General features: G+C 37.6%; 1 protein-coding gene across 1 annotated transcript in view; it reads left to right on the forward strand.

Moving 5' to 3' along the window:
• The window catches only part of LOC308051389 (homer protein homolog 1-like), a gene marked incomplete at both ends in the record, with an annotated part of 58,413 nt that overhangs the window by 13,060 nt on the left and 28,913 nt on the right, over positions 1-16,440 (forward strand). Inside the window, one exon of the mRNA XM_080361817.1 lies at positions 10,744-10,886. Coding sequence (XP_080217943.1) covers positions 10,744-10,886 — 143 coding nt within the window. The remainder of the gene's footprint in view (positions 1-10,743; positions 10,887-16,440) is intronic.

Below are 16,440 nucleotides of genomic sequence, written 5' to 3' on the forward strand. Positions count from 1 at the left end.
AGTACAGATATCCCTTTATACCTGCAGCCTAACATTTTATACTATAGGCGATTATAGAAATGTTACCTTGAGCAGTTCTATAATGCACGTTGAGAGCTGTGATTTATTTACTGCACACTTCAGAATAATTTCATATTCAGGCCTTACTTTTTATCTCTTGGTTTTTAGCTGTGTTGATAAGTTAGTGTATTATTCCAAAAGATACAGTTAATGCAAGTACTGACACATCAGCATAATAGTGTTTACATACTTAATGCTTCTCATTAGTTCCCCAGAAAGAAGGGAGTTTGGAGCGGATGACAAGCAATGACTTCATGGCAAACTGCAGCTCTTCCATAGCACTGGAGCTTATTTGAAGAGATGTATGATTGGGGGAAATACGGGTGCTTGGTAGTGGGGAGGGAATGTGGGACCCTAGAGACACTTGAAGGAGCACTTGCTCTCATTTTGGTCATCTGCCAAAAAGTGACTGCAAGGCATGTAATTCCAGTGTTGCCTTTCTCAGTCATTTTACAGCTCTTTTTTTTTTTTCCTTTTGCATAGTTATCCTTTGCAGAGAGGGGGAGTAAAAGAAGAAGGAGAGATATTTTCAGTGGCCAGTCAAGACTTCATAGGAACCTGACTTTTTTAGGAAGCCTTGACAGGAAAGGCATTGGGAGGTAGCATGTGAGTACTGAGGTCTATAACAGTAGCTCAGTCAACTACAAGTATCAATCCCTCTGCTGTCTTGGACTTGCAGATATCATTCTGCATTAAATTAATAATAGTTAGGACGATACTGCATTTAAAAACTGGAAAATATACATGTAAAACTTAAATAAAATGTATTGCATCTCTCTTGGTACTGCTTTAAAAAATGCATTACTTTGCTCATGTCATAAACCTGTAGCTCTTACAGTGACAAGCCACCCATGGTCTATTTTCAGTTACAGGCTTGCTTATGTAGTGAAAGTGCAACACTTTGATCTGGAGTTCAATGAGCAGCATGAATCAATAGGCTGAAAAATGTGTTCCTCCCCTTGTGTTCCCCCTCCCCTCCCCCTTTTTTTTTTTGTTTCTTTTTTAAACTAATGTTAATTAGGTTCAAGTACAGAACCAAATGGTACAGATTGCGGGGTTTGCACCCTCACTGCATCAGTCTTACAATCAACTGGAGAACTAGAGTCCGAACCTCAGTTTTTTTTTTTTCTCTTAGCAAGAATCTGTCTTCAGATATTTCTTGTGACCCAGGTCATTTCAGATTAAGACCTCTGTCAATTTCTGAAATTGTGTGGTGAGTAAATTAAAATAGTCAAATAAATCAAAATAATCCAACACTCTTCTGTGATTCTGAGACCCTCCTATACTACTAGGAGTAGCTATTGCCTGAAAAGTGTTTGTATCATAACATTTTTATAATGGAAGGAAGGGGTTGGTTTTGTCAAAATTGTCATGGTTTTATCATCTGTTGGCTTTTTCTTTGTAGAAGTATACAATTTACTTCCAAACCTTGTGGAAAAAGTGACTTTCTGGGATATTGTGTGAATTTCTATACTGGAACAAATCTTATGTTATGGTATCTGAATCAGTAGTGGGCAGCCTTATGCCATTGCTAGTCAATACTGAACAGAGCTCTGTGAAGAACAGCGATGCCAGGGGAGTGTACAGAATATTTACTGAGAAAACAGTATCATATTTAATAAAAAAGAAGCTGGAATTGGTTTGGTTTGGTTATGGGTTTAGAATCACCTGTTCCTTCTTCTATTCCATATTTTGTCACCATTAAAAGGTGGCTTGATCTGTGCTGTGAAGTCTGCTTGTTTTACTTTAGAGAATCTTCTGCGAGTGCATGCATTTTGTTTATAATATTTTGAAATTTAAGGCATATTTTGATGAATTCCCCTCTGCGGCAATTAGAAACGACGCACGCTGGGAGGTAGACAGAGATTCACGCACAGACAGAGATCTTGTTCAGGAAGGAGCGCAGAGCTGGGCAGAGCAGAGAGCTGAGCCAGGCTGAGGCCTTCTTTATTAGTCAGTGACAATTTACAGGATTTACAGATACGGACCTGGACTAAGATGTTACATAAGATGTTTTTTCCAATAATTGTTTTTAAAAACACACCACACGGATGTTATCTTTGTTTCAGTTACGTTCCCACTCATTCACAGACCAGGCCCAAAGACATTCACACATCATACATATGGGGGCAGTTTTCTGACCCGAGATATCATTCTCACTGGCCTGGGCTATCACTTCTTACACTCATAAAAAACATACTTCTGTATAATCTGTCCAAGGCCCTTTAGCTGGAACTGCTGTTCCCACATCTCCCCCTTTTTTGTTTTTGAACATCTGGTTCACAGTGAGCGCAGCGAGGACCCTGGCTTTATTCTTCTTTTAATTCTGTATCATTTTCCAGATGATTCAGAAGACTGCAAGAAAAAACATTACACAAGCACATCCAATTCCCACAAAAACCCATATATGCCTGAAAACCAAGATTTTGGGTCTAATCACTTTATGCTATTAGATAATGTTAGCTGTTATGTCTTACAGTGCTAATTCTTATAAATTATGCAATTGTTTTGCAGGGCACTGGCTAAATCCTAAATCAGGCCTTGCACATTAGCTGAGACTGCCCTTTGGAGGTGTTATTTTACTTGATTTCGCTCATAAACGCTATAATTCAGTTTCAATGGCATTACACCTATTTAGCACGCTGATAACATAAAATACAGGTTCAGATATCAGTTAAGGAGATTATTTGAATACAATAACATAAGAATAATGAGAATCCACAACATGCATGTAGTCACTCACTAGAAACAAAACTAGAGGCCTCTTACATCAGGGTACTCTCAGAAATAATAACTTGCCTGGGTTAGGCGAAGTCTCATTCAAGGATACATCCAGTAAATATTCACTCACCCAAATGAGGCGGTGAGATGTTTTCAATCCCAGGAAGTCTCCTTAGACGGTGTTCCTGTCTAAGTAAAGGACTCCATTTTACAGAACCGCTGCTCTGAGAAGACCACTCAAAGGGTGTCTTTGGCGGGAACCCCGTTTTATAGTCTGGCCAGATGTGGCTGTGGGCATTATAACATAGTCCAGAAGCTTCGCAGCTTCTCTGGGCACCTCCTTTGTTGAGGATCCTGTCAACTGACTGAGAGTCCCACCCCTCCTGCCCCATGAGTTGGTAGAGGTGAAGTCACCCTGCCCCAATGCAGGGGAGGATGTGACTGACAGCACCTTGATACCACCCTAGGTGTGTACTTTGGGACAGGCACAGTGGGGTACAAAAGGTGCTAAAGAGCCATCAACATCCTCATTGAAGGCTCCAGATTTTAGGGGAATGTGCAACTGCCACACAATCCACCCTGTGACCACAGTCATCTGACAGGCTACTTTGGAGTTGTACTACAGTCACCTCTTGCCTCCAAAGTCAAAAGGGGGCATTCTGTTGGTGAGTTTGAATGCCTACTGTGGATCATCATACCTTATGTGTCATTTTCCTGGTATACATTATCATTACAAAACAACCTACAATAGAATAGAATAATGCAAATTACAACAATTACAGTTATTAAGAAATATTGGAGAAAGCTGGTTAGCCATCCTAATAAGGAGAACAAATGCATTGAAAGTTTTTTCACCAGTTAGACCCAGTCCAAATAATGTAAATCTGTATCATTCTGATATGCTAGTGCCTCTTCCTTTGGTCTCTTCTGTTTCTTTGTTGCCCTCTGCTGCAGGGACAGAAGCTGTATCTCTGGTATTAGGTCCTGCATTGTGTTTGTCCAACTCATAGTCAGGTTTAACATATTTTGCAGGAAGCCACTTCAGTCTTGTTGGAATAAGAACACACACGTCCCCTTCCCCAGGTAATTAACTCTACAGCCCCTTGCTATTGACTGTTGTATAGGGGATCCTGATACAAAACCTTTGGTCTCTGAGATAGTGAATCTGGAACATGGAAGTGTTTTTCCACTGCTGTGATAGAGGAGGGAGGCATAGTACGTTTCAAAAAATTTAAAGTATATGTCGCATTGTATAATTGTTCTTGCGGAATCATATTCCCTCTTTTTTGTTTTAATAACATTTGTTTCAGTGTGGAATGTGCTCGTTCAATGATAGTCTGTCCAGTGGGAGAATGTGGAATATCTGTGACATGTGAAACACCCCATTGCTGTAAAAAATATTGCGTGGATCTAGCAGTGTATCCAGGACTGTTGTCAGTTTTAATCTGTTGTGGCACACCCAGCACAGCAAAACAGCGGGTCCAGTGACGCTGAACATCTCTGCTTTTCTCAATTGTATGCGCAGATGCACAAAGCATACCTGAAAAAGTATCTATAGAAACATGTACATATTTCAAATGACCAAAAGATGAGACATATCTAACAGCAGTCTGCTAAATGGCATTAGCTGTGAGCCCATTTTGGCTTTCATGTTTATTGGATATTGTTTTTCCTTACCGGAACAAAGTCCTGTTTGAGTTCTATCAGTGTAGTGTTGGCTTTACTGATACTTTGGGTGCACATACTAGTGGAAATACAGCATTCAAACTTTCCTTGGAGATTTCTTGCTTGCAGCAAGCAGATCTGCACCATCCAAGCAGCTTCTTGTAGGACATGCAACTAAACAGAATTCTCAGAAAATGTTATTTGAGCTTACAATTTACTTAACAAATCTTGACCCACAAGAGGTATAGGGTTTTCTGGCAAATACAAGAATTCATATGTTAAAACTTTGTTCCAAATTTGGCATTCCATTGGTTTCAAAAAATGGTCTTTCTTTCTTTCCCACGATCTCAAAAACTATCACGGTGAATTTACTGAGAAGTCTTTTACAACTAGTTACCACAGAATAAGTCTATTAAAAATTTTTGGTTTATTTTCCCAGTTTCATTAGAACTACAGATCTGCTAGGGATGCCTTTAAATTCCACCCTCAGACTGCTCCATTCAGTATTACAACATTGCTGCAGTAGGGGAGAGAGACAACCCTCCTTTCACTGCTTTAAAAGCGGGCAGCCAGGTTTTCCTATTTTTTTTTTCTTTTTCTTTCTCGCTGCAGTTTAGATACAGGCAAGACCACACAGGTGGCGTTAATTGCTGGTGCTAAGTGGGAGCTGCCTGGGAGCTGCCAGGGAGCTAAGTTTATCTTGCAGCTTGATACAGGCCTGGGATATTTTGCTTTTTTATTTTCCCATTTAATTCCAGCCATAGTACATTCTATATGCAATTCTAATTAGCTGAGCAATAGTTACATTCCTCAGCCCCATTTACCTTTTGCAATTTCTTACAGATGTCAATAAACAGCATATTAGCCATCAATCCATTACTTTCATTTTCCTGGATCCAAATCAGTTCATATTTTAGCAACTTTTAAATACAACCTCTTCCAAGTGAACATCCAACACAGCATTTAGTTTTATTTCCCATACCTCCAACTAGCGCATAAATTCAATGTGAATCAGAGTTTAACAACTTAAATTCTTGTCTGGTCTCAAAATTATTAGATAACAATAAGAGCAATTACTGTAATGTGTAAGGATGCATCCTAAGGGGGAACAAGGTGGCATTTTAGTAGCAGAATCTCCCCAAACAACATTGTTTTGGTACCAAATATATATATATACATATGCAAACTAAAATACTGAGCTCAGATATGAAAACCAAATACCAAGTTCAAATATACAGATGGATCACAGTTACACTTATTCAAGACAATATCTCGATTTTAGCATTGCACCTTTGGGCCGCTTACTGCTCAGCCAGGGGGAGGTGCCGCTGGGTCTTCATGACAAAACAAGTCAGTGCACACTGGAGCCCATTCGGCACCTGCCCCCCGCCCCGCTGCCCTAGCAAGCTGGACTGGGCAAGGTTTTTATTAGTGTCTCATCTAGGGTGATATAACTGTTATTCCAAAATCAGTATTCTTTATCCGGTGTGCATACAAAAGAGCCAAATTTAGTACACTGAGATGAGACACGGCCTATCACAGAGTTGCACGAGTCTGAATGCTGGAATAAAGCTAGCATGCTAGAAAGAAAAGTAACAGCTGTTAGACACAAAATCTTATAATCACATTCATGTAGTAAAGAACTGAATTACTCATGGTCTTCTGTATAATCACAAAGTGTACATTTTGAGTCAATGGATTCTCATGATTTAGCAGTCTATGAACTTACTGTACCATATAACAGGCAAAGACTTATTAAACTGCAGTATGCTTAAACATATACCTACAAAGAAAACAGGTTAATAAGGAAGACATCTATGACTGCTGTGTTATATAGCACTGTTGAAGACAGTGTTTACTGACATGACTCTCATTATTGCAAATAAAGCACTTAAGACTCACTTGATTTACACTGAGCTGAGACAATGCGGCTGCTAATACCGAAGCCCGATGTGTTTCAGTCCCTATATTCTGACAAACCTTAACATATTGTGCGATATCAGTGGCTTTACCTTTCACCGACAACAAAGCAGCCTGGCAGAGTTAGCATTGTCAAATGCCAGGTGAAGCAGTAAAAGTTTTGCTGCATCTTCATTTTCAACCTGCCTTGCTATAGCGGTTTGCAGTCTGTCGATCAAGTTCATATAAGACTCCTGCGGTCCCTGTCTTATTGTTGCAAACAAGCTTACGTGCTGCCCTGCCTCCGGGACCTGACACCATGCTGTAATACCAAGAAGAGTTGCCTGTTCAAAAACCTGCCTCTGAAGCCCAGCCTGTGCCTGTGGGTTCCTGATTTATTCCTGCTCCTGATGACAAATTTTCCAAGACCTGTTCAATCACAAGATCTTTATTCTCCAATTGCCACACAATATTGCGCTGGTGTCAAAATTGTTTTAGCAAGCAATTTCCAATCCCATGGAGTCATTATGTATGTGGCACCAATACCTTCAATAATTGCCATTGTAAAAGGACTATATAACCCATTTTCTTGAAAAGATTTTTTTAACTCCTTAACCATTGTATAAGGTAGTCCATCATGTTCTGGTGTTTGTTGTGGTTTGTAAATAACTGGAAAGGCAAAAGAAAAATTGCTGTGCTCCATAGCCTTTTCACAGCATTTTTGCATCACCCCTTTGTGTTCTGCTGTCCTAGTCATGAAGGGGTTACTGTGTGCTGTATAAGCATCATTAAAATCAGGCAAAGGAGATTCTGAGGGCAGAGTTTTAGACTCCTGACCCAACTCCACACAAATTTCTGCCTTATCTTTACACAGCTGTGATGGCATTAAGGATGGATATAAAACTGACTCTTTTTTGATATCTACAGAGCCTGACTCAAAAGGATTAGTGCTATCAAGACTCAAATCATTAGCAACCTGCTCATTTGTATTTTTCTGTCCATCCTCCCCTGTTTGCCCTTGCATTATTTGCTCTGCTGACTGCAACTGCGATAATGCAGAGTACACAAATCTCCAAGTTACATGCAAACCATTGAGGACTGCAAAACCAGAATTCTTTTGCGCGTGTAGATATTCCCTGACCTGTTTCCAAACTTTACTGTCAAACGTCCCCTCACTCAGAAACCAAGCACAATTCTCTCTCACCCATACCAGGAGCGAAGCGACCTGCTTCTCAGAAATACGATACCCAGAAAAACGTAATATCTGCAGTAAAACCTGCAAATACAATTTATGTTCCTGAGAAGCGGCTTGCCCCATACTAACGCAATCCCGCAGCTCTCTCGTTCCACAAGGACTGCTTGTCCCTATTTATACTGTAAGGATTAATGTGGCCACAAATTAAATTTACTCACCTGTCGATTGCATGGTCACTGCCAAACACACTACTCCTGCATTTATACATTCCTAAAATTACATTTCGCCCTTTGAAGGCAACCACGAGGCTGATGTGGCCCCTGGTGAAAATGAGTTTGACACCCCTGGTTTAGACAGTACAGATCTCTGAAAAACTCTTAAACAGCAGACTCTCACATTTACTTGTCATGTTGAAAAATATTAATCCTCAGTCCACATGTAAGTCCAGGACTGGCAAGTGATTTAAAATTCAATATCCTCCAAAAACTTATATATGATATAATGGTTTTATACCACAGGAGAGCTGTTAATCCTTTCTTCTCAAATGTATGAAATATCTTTTTGTAGCTGTTGTGAGTGGGAAATATCAGGCCTTAAAATATGTCATTAGTTTACAGAGGACTTTCAATTTACGCACTGCTTTTTTTTCCATATAGGTTCTGTACAGTTGGATCTTAGTTAACCTGCTCTTCCAGCTAGAAGGGAGGGATGAAAATCTTTTTCAGCTGACCAACTATGTAAAATTGCAAGGGGATGTGTGAAGCTATAATGATATGAAATAAAAACTTCATTACTTATGAACATCTCACAGAAATGTTTCTAGAATTATTTTATTATCTCTAAAAAATAGAAAATGTGAATATATTATTTGTAATCTTAGTTTTGTTTTGAATAAGTGGGTTTTTTTCTGTTGTATTTGGTGCTTTATTCATAATGAATTATTTAGCAGGTAGGGACAGTTGTGTGTGAGAGCACTGATTAACCTGTATTGGTGGAAGAAATACATACTATGATCTGATGCTTCTCTTGAATTTGCAGGGAATGAACTTTTAGGTATTACACAGACCGTGATGTTTGTCTGCACTAATTTTTGTCACCTGAATTTCATTCAAATTAGATGTCTATGAAAGTACTTTACTGAAAAATAAGCCTAGATGGAACTTGTACTTTTGGTTTTCTTCTGCTGAAATAATTTTTATGCATTCATATTTAAAATATTTTAATAAAACTCTGGCTTTATGTATCTAATAATAGTGTTGTAGGAATTTTAGCTTAAAGATACAAGCAAGCCAGATTTTGTGGGATGTGGTATATGTTTTCTAGAACACCTAGTACAGTTTTGAAAGAGGAGGAAATAACAGAGAAACTCTTGGGTCAATAATGCCTTTAATGGCAGTAGAAACTGTTTATCAAATCAGAGGAGGACAATAGACAAACCCACATAATTTGCATAAAATAATTCATGTGCCTGCTTATCTTGCCAACTCTGTTCTCCTTTAACATTGTATAACTTGATGAATGTTAAATACAATAGAACTTGAAGTTATTATTAAAATGTTTTAATATAACTCCATATTACCCACTAATTCAAGTTGTAGAGTCAAATATGTCTCTCACTATGTGAGAAATACAGTAGAATAAAAGCAAAATTTTGACAATTGTTGTGCTGAAAATGCTTAATATAAGTTAAGCTGTAATGAAAATGTTGAACAACAATATTTTTGGTTGACACTAGTGCTTTGTCGAAGGTGATGGTGACAGCCGGATCTTATTTTCTTTAAAAGAACTGAGTTTTTCCACCTGGTTAGATCTCAAAGTCAAGGGCAACATTTCATATAGATATAGGATCAGATTCAGTATTGACTTTCAAAAAGCCTTATCCTTGTAAAGGATACAAGTGGAGGCTCAAAATTAGACCCTCGTCTTTTAAGATCCTGACTATCTTCAGATACTTTGCAATGCTAATTCTTCAGCATTCTGTGCAGTTTCCAAGAGCTGGGAAGAGGAGCTGCTGACCCTCCAGAGATTGTGCTTGTGCTTCAGTTTAATAATATTAAATAGCCGTTCTGTCTCTTTCCCATGCAGATGGTAAAAGGCTGTGAGGCCATAGTAGGTTCTTAGCTTTTGGAAATACTGTAATTCAGTCAGTCCTCTGCTGTTTAGACACCCCTCCATGACATCCATTGAATTCTATTCATGAAACTCTTCTATCTTATAGTTAAATTTTACCACTTGATTACTAAAAGCCTACTAAGACATTTTAAAATCGAGATGAGCTATTTAGCCTCACTTATCTCCAGCAAAAATCATTATTTGAAAAAGTATATAATAGGAAAGAAAATATTAAAATTAAACCACATGCAGGGACTGAAAAGCCTATAATGTTCTAACTTAGGATGTGGGCTACACAGTGCACTTTGTTTTTTAAAAAGGAAGTACTTTTCAGTGACTAGAAACTGGAAAATACTGTTTGTTGGCCAAAACATAAATATATGTGTTGGTGTGATGAAGGCTGATTAAAACTGCACAAGTGCCTTCTGCTAGGAGACAGCGAATAAATTTTTCAGGTGTCCGGTTGCATAGCAGTAGCTGCCTGGGTATAAATGGAGTATTCTCCTTCCCAGATAATACCATGACCAGCAAGATCTAGGCCAGGCTAATGTGTCTACAAAAGTTTTGTGAGGACTATGCTGAACAAGTTTTCTTTACAAATGGTTCATAGATGAAACTGTGAATGCGCCACCAGTGGCCCTTCCACTGTTCACTTTGGTTAATGCATGAAATGAAAGCTAGTTTTTGAAACAAATATTAGAATTGTTTGTTTCACCATGTTAGAATATAAAGTAAGAGATAAGAATCCTGAATGTCAATAGTCGCCTGGTATATAGTTGGCTGAGGGTTGAATATAATATCAGGTACGGGAGAAAGATCTGTAATAAGCCGGAGGCTGGATACTTGCAAATAAATCATAGATCAGTTATGTTTTGTGCAAGATAATGTGAATCTTATGGTAACATACTTCTAAATTAAATTCACATGATGAAATATGACCATGAGGGATGCTGGAAATCTGTGAGCCTCACATTAATACTGCCTAAAGTTTGTATCTCATTTAAAAATAAATGTTAGTGTTTATATACACGTAGTCTTGCTGAGTAAGTCACTTGGTAATTCTAACGTGTCATTTGATTGTTTTACTTAAGGAATCAGCTGGAGGGGATATTCAGTCTCCTTTAACACCAGAAAGTATAAATGGGACAGATGATGAGAGAGCGGTGCTGGAAGTGACACAGAACTCAGAACCAAGGGCTGAACCAACACAGAACGCATTGCCATTTACCCACAGGTACAGATTCCATTCCCACATCCTGATTAAGTGATACTTGTCTCCTTCCTTGTTAAAGGGACCTTCTCCCATTTCATGGCTTCCACCTAGCAAAGTTGAGAATTAAGTTACATGATTAAAAAAAAAAATATTGGCTTTCACAGATTTGCAATATAATCTTTGTTTTCAAAAAACAAAACAAAACAAAAACAAACAAACAAACAAAAAACAAACAAAAATAAAAAAAAACAAAAACAAAAAAAAACACCACACAAACACACAAGGAAATCTCTTTGAATAAGATTTTGGGGGTGTTATTTTATACTTAATTCAGCTGAATGCAAGCCTTGAACGCTGATTGGTGCAGGTGTCCCTTTAACAGGAAGAATTATTTCAATGTTTGAGATCTTAGTAAAGTTAACTGCTTCTTAGAATAGTCCAATTAAATTATTTTTGCACACATATTCTTTAAATGATTGATAGGATTGGATGTCAAACTTTCACTGATGAGTTGTTGGAAGGGACTCTTACAACACTTTTGGATTACAATTTTTAAAGCAGCCTTTAACTGAACAGTTCTCTGACAGTTGAAAACATTTTTTGACTTTTTTTTTGAAACATGAGAGAAGTGTAGTTCTGCTTCAGACTGAATTATAATTCATTGCACTAGGAATACTGTAATCTGTTCTTTAAGAAAACTAGGACTTTTAATTTAATGATACAAATAACGACTTAAGATTGGTATATCTCACCTATTAGAAATGATTGTAAATGGGACATTCAATAAAACGCATTATGTACTGAGACCATGGAGAGTAACTTAAATATTTAATAAATTTAGAGCAAAGCTAGAAATACCAGATTTATTTTTTTAAACATGGCCTGAATCAGTTTAAATAGAGTTTAAAAGCACTTGATCAAAGGTTGGGGAACACTAGGATGTCAGATATGTCATGCAAATATTTCAGAATGAGCAGAGATTGAATTGGAGTTGTTCAAGACTTCTCACTTTTTGTAAGAGAATAATACTATTAAGTAAATGTGGAAAAAATAATTTACATTTCCAAATGAAAATAATTGGACTTTTTTAGCAGAGTGATTCTGTTTATTTTTATACTTCAGTTTTCATCAGTGCATCTATTACATGCTTTACAAGAAATAGTGTTTTGTGAGCTCTGTGTATGTTGAAGGAGTGTTACAAATGTTGTACATCAGTGTTCTGTAACAAGTACATTTAAACTTACTGTTTGTGTGTTGGAGTTTTCTGTCAATATTTTTGTGAAAAGGAGTTGTGATAAAGCACGCAGGAATAGTGGTGTTTGGTTTTTGTTGGTTGGTTTTTAGTTTTTGGGTTTTTTTGGTGGTTTGGTTTTGATTTTATTTCTTAAATGACAGCTGCAAGATCTTCCCTCTGGCTTTACATATGTAAATATGTTTTCTGATATGCCGATATAGTAACTACAGTTTGCTCTGCATTGACCACAACTGAAGATATTTTTTGAAACTACTTAGTTGCAATTTTTGATGGTGTAGAATAGAGGTTACAAAATTTTTACATGCTTTGTACTTTTATATCTACTTCATGTATGCAGTGTGAGTGTCTAGTTTATTATCATGTTAAATGCCACTAGCTAGTATTGGTCTTCCGACAATAACTGCATTTTGAGGGTCACTTCTCATGATGAGTCTCATGAGAATAATTTGTCTTGCTAATGGTAGCTTCAAGTTTGTTAGTGAGCTATTACCAAAGAAAATGCCAGCTTTTTAAACCCTTTGAAATTAATTGAATTTTGGATTAGATAAGGTTTTTATTATTAAAAAAATGATTCATGTAGGTTACTTTTTTGTTTTGTTTTTAGCACTGAAAAGCTCAAGTGAGTACATTTATATACCTAATATTATTATTTAACCCAGAGAGAACATGCTTTCAGGTGCTGTCTGAAAATTTTTTCATATAAAAAGAAAAGAATTCTTTGTGTGTGTGTGTATCAAGGAATACTGTCTCAATCAGAGGGAAACTACCATTTTAAAAAATGTATATTCCAAAAGATTCCAGTTATTTCCCAGGCACCATCATGTTTTTCAAGTTGATGACAGAACTTAGTTTGGAAATCAGCTGCTTTGATTAGATTTAATTTTTAGCTGTAATGAAGGCTCTCTAAAACAGCACTATGTAACACATGCATGAAAGAGATGGAAAGTGAAGCCTCCAGGATTGTGTTAGTGCTGATTAAATAGGCATGTTTTTGTAGCAGCATTTCATAGTATTAAATTGGCAACTACGTAGACATACCTAGTTGCTTGTGCTGGCTGCAAGGGTGCTCTCAGAAGGAAGTTTGTTTGCCCCTGATTAAATAAATAAATAAATAAATAAATAAATAAAACCTTACACCCCGATCATTGGAGATTCCCTGAGCTTTTCAAGTGTCAGGGGTGCAGAAAGCGATTGTGCTCCTCCTTGTTCCCTGCCCTTTTGATGTTGCTGTGTATTGGTGACACTCTATGTGTGATGGAGAGGAGTTACCACACTGAACCCTTTCCCTGTGTGTCCTGGTAACTCCTGCCAGTCGCTGAGCCTCTTCCCCACCCTTTGTTTCAGCAAAGTTAAAGTTGGGTGAGAAGGATAACAGTGGAAGGACATGTGAGTGTTGTCTTGTACATGGCAATGCTTTTTACGTATTTACTTTTACTCCTGGAGCTGTTGATCAATCGTTAGGTGCTTTTCAAAAGAAAAGATAGTATGGTCTTCCCTCCAATGCAGTCAGCTATAGGGGACATGGGAGTCTCTGAGTCTGGCCATGCTTCACTGAAATAACACTAACATAATGAGTTCACTTATTCCATTATTAGGAAAGCTATATTCTGCTCTGGTGTGACAGTACATACCCTGTGAAGGTCCAAAAGGAGTGGTCCTCAGTGTAGGCTGGAGCAAGCATAGAGCCACCTGGCAGGAGCCCAGGCAGCCATGGGGCAAAGGTTGGGGCTTCATGGGCAGAATGAGGTGCCACAGCACCACATAGCGAGGATGACTGCTGAGGTGGGAACTGCGTTGCTGCTGAGAGGGTCAGTGAGCTTAGCCAAATGCGGGCAGATCTGTAGCAGAGAACAGGGATAAAGGTTTGAAGGGGGTTTTGTCAAGACAGTGATCTAGGGAAGAGGTTTTCCTGTCTGTATGAACTGAAAGGGTCTGAAATGAGTTAACAAGGTCAAAATGAGAGGTGTGGAGGTCATGCTTTAGTCTACATCTTACTACTTGTCATTTTTAATCTACACATGCCAAAAAATGTTCAAATTCATTTTGTTGTAACAACCTCTGGCCAAATAAGTCCTCTTCTGCAAGGATTCTGTGTGCTTTGTATGTCTCAGTGTAGGCAGTTGGGGGCTGCGTTCTTTCAGCGAAGTGTAGACTACTTTGGTATTTATTTATTTTCTGACCATTTATACCCAAAGCTGAAAGAAAACACTACTTAAGTTACCAGAGTTTTGTTATTAGATCTTTAAATTTTTTGTTATTTCAGTAAATAATTGTAAGTATTGAAATGAACATTGTCCAGTATATGTCTACAATCCTATTCATATCACATGAACATAATAGAGTAAAAGTCTAGTTGCTTCAATTTATCTTTTATTTGGAAAGTCCTAACACAAACAGTGTGACACTAGTGAACTAGTTATGAGCCTTGCACAGAAAGATAAACTCTTGTAATTAAACCTCTTGCCTTTTTTAAAATAACTATGAAGGTTAATGTTGAATTATGAAGTAATGTTGCTTGGAAACTCCCACATCTTATAGCCTGAGAACTGCTCTCATTAGTAAACATTGCCAAAACAAATGAAAGTAAAGTGTAACCTAAGCCTGGCATTAGAATTTTTAAAAGTCATGACTGAGACTCTGATCAAGTCTGATTTTCTGAATGATGGCTAGTCCAGGAAGGCTTCTTTCTAACAAAAGCTAGTTAATAAAATCTAATACTAAATAATACTAATAGACTTTTAAAAGTGTGTATTTTCTTAACTAAATTTTTGTTTCCTCAGTCATCTTCCTTATATATATATATATTCCACATTCTTTAAATTGTGATATTATTTTTTTTCCCATCTAAAAAAAGTTCACCAAAAAAGGTGTGAGAAAAAAGTTGCTAAAAAAATTTGCAACCCTTTTCAATGTGACTGCACCTGGCTTGTAAATGTAAGTTTTAATCCTGCTGGTGCATAGTATACAATTCCTGATGACTTGAATGCGCCCAAAGAAATATTACACTGAGCTTATTTAGCCCTAGATACAATTAGAATATTAAAGCTGAATAGTGTGTCTGGTTTACTCTGCAACTGCTGTTTAGGACTTTGCAGCGATTAGGAATGATGCATACCAGGATGCAGACAGAAATTCACGCAGAGGCAGAGGTCTTGTTCCGGAAGGAGTGCAAAGCCTGGCCAAGCCAAGAGCTGACCTACGCCTAGGCTGCTTTCTTTATTCACCATTGACAATTTATAGGATTTACAGGTACAGGCCTGGACTAAGATGTTTACAAAAAAGGTGCTTTTCCACTAATTGTTATTAAGAACACACTAAACTCATGTGATGTTTGTCTCACTTGTTTTTCTACTCATTCACAGACCAGGCCCAAGGACATTCACACATCCCATGCATTTGGGGGCGGTTATCCGGCCCGAGATACCATTCTCACGAGTCTGGGCTATAACTTTTTACAATTGCGAGAAACGTACTTCAAAGTAATCTGTCCAAGGCCCTTTATATATTATTATGTTAGTATTATGTCTTCGACCATCCAGATGGTCATGTTAGTATTGATCTTCTTTTATCATCCAGGTGGCTGGAACCGCACATCTTGCTTTCCTACATTTTACTTTCCAACAGACTTTTTGGTAACTGTTTGGTAAACTTGTTCTTTTGCCTTTGAAGAGAATACTTTTGTTTATAACAAGTTTTATTCCACTTTTGGCACCTCATGAAGCTGTGGGATAAAACACTTTCAGAAAAAAACTTAAAATAAGAGGATTCTTCTGGGACAAATCCTGAAAGTCTTCAACTTTCTGTCAACTGTGACTTTTACCTTTTACTTAATTTTTTCATGTAATGCTTAAAGAAGTTCCATCTAAATTTAATGAAATTTGGAATTTCTATTACATAGTATTTTAATTAGACAATTGTCATGGTTTAAACCCATCTATCAATCAAAACCATGATAGCCACTCACTCACCCCCCCACACCCCCAAATAGGGGAGTGAATCAAAAGGGAAGGAAGAAACTTGTCAACTGAGATAAAACCAGCTTAATAAAATAATAAATTATACTAATATACTACTAATATACTACTACTATACTATAAGTACTACTACTAATATATGTATAAAATGAAACAGAATGTAAAGTAAAAAATAATGCAATTCCTCATGAACTCCGTCCCTGCTGAGCAGCCAGTCCCAGGAAGAGAGCACCCTGGTCCTGAACAGCCGATCACGGGGAGAGAGCAAAAAAGGCCAAAAAGGCAGAAAGGCCTAGAAGCTGACTGTAAAATGGTAGAATCACAAAAGGATGAACTAAAGGAACTC

The sequence above is a fragment of the Nesoenas mayeri genome (assembly GCF_963082525.1).
Source record: "Nesoenas mayeri genome assembly, chromosome: W".
In the NCBI taxonomy this organism is placed as follows: domain Eukaryota; kingdom Metazoa; phylum Chordata; class Aves; order Columbiformes; family Columbidae; genus Nesoenas; species Nesoenas mayeri.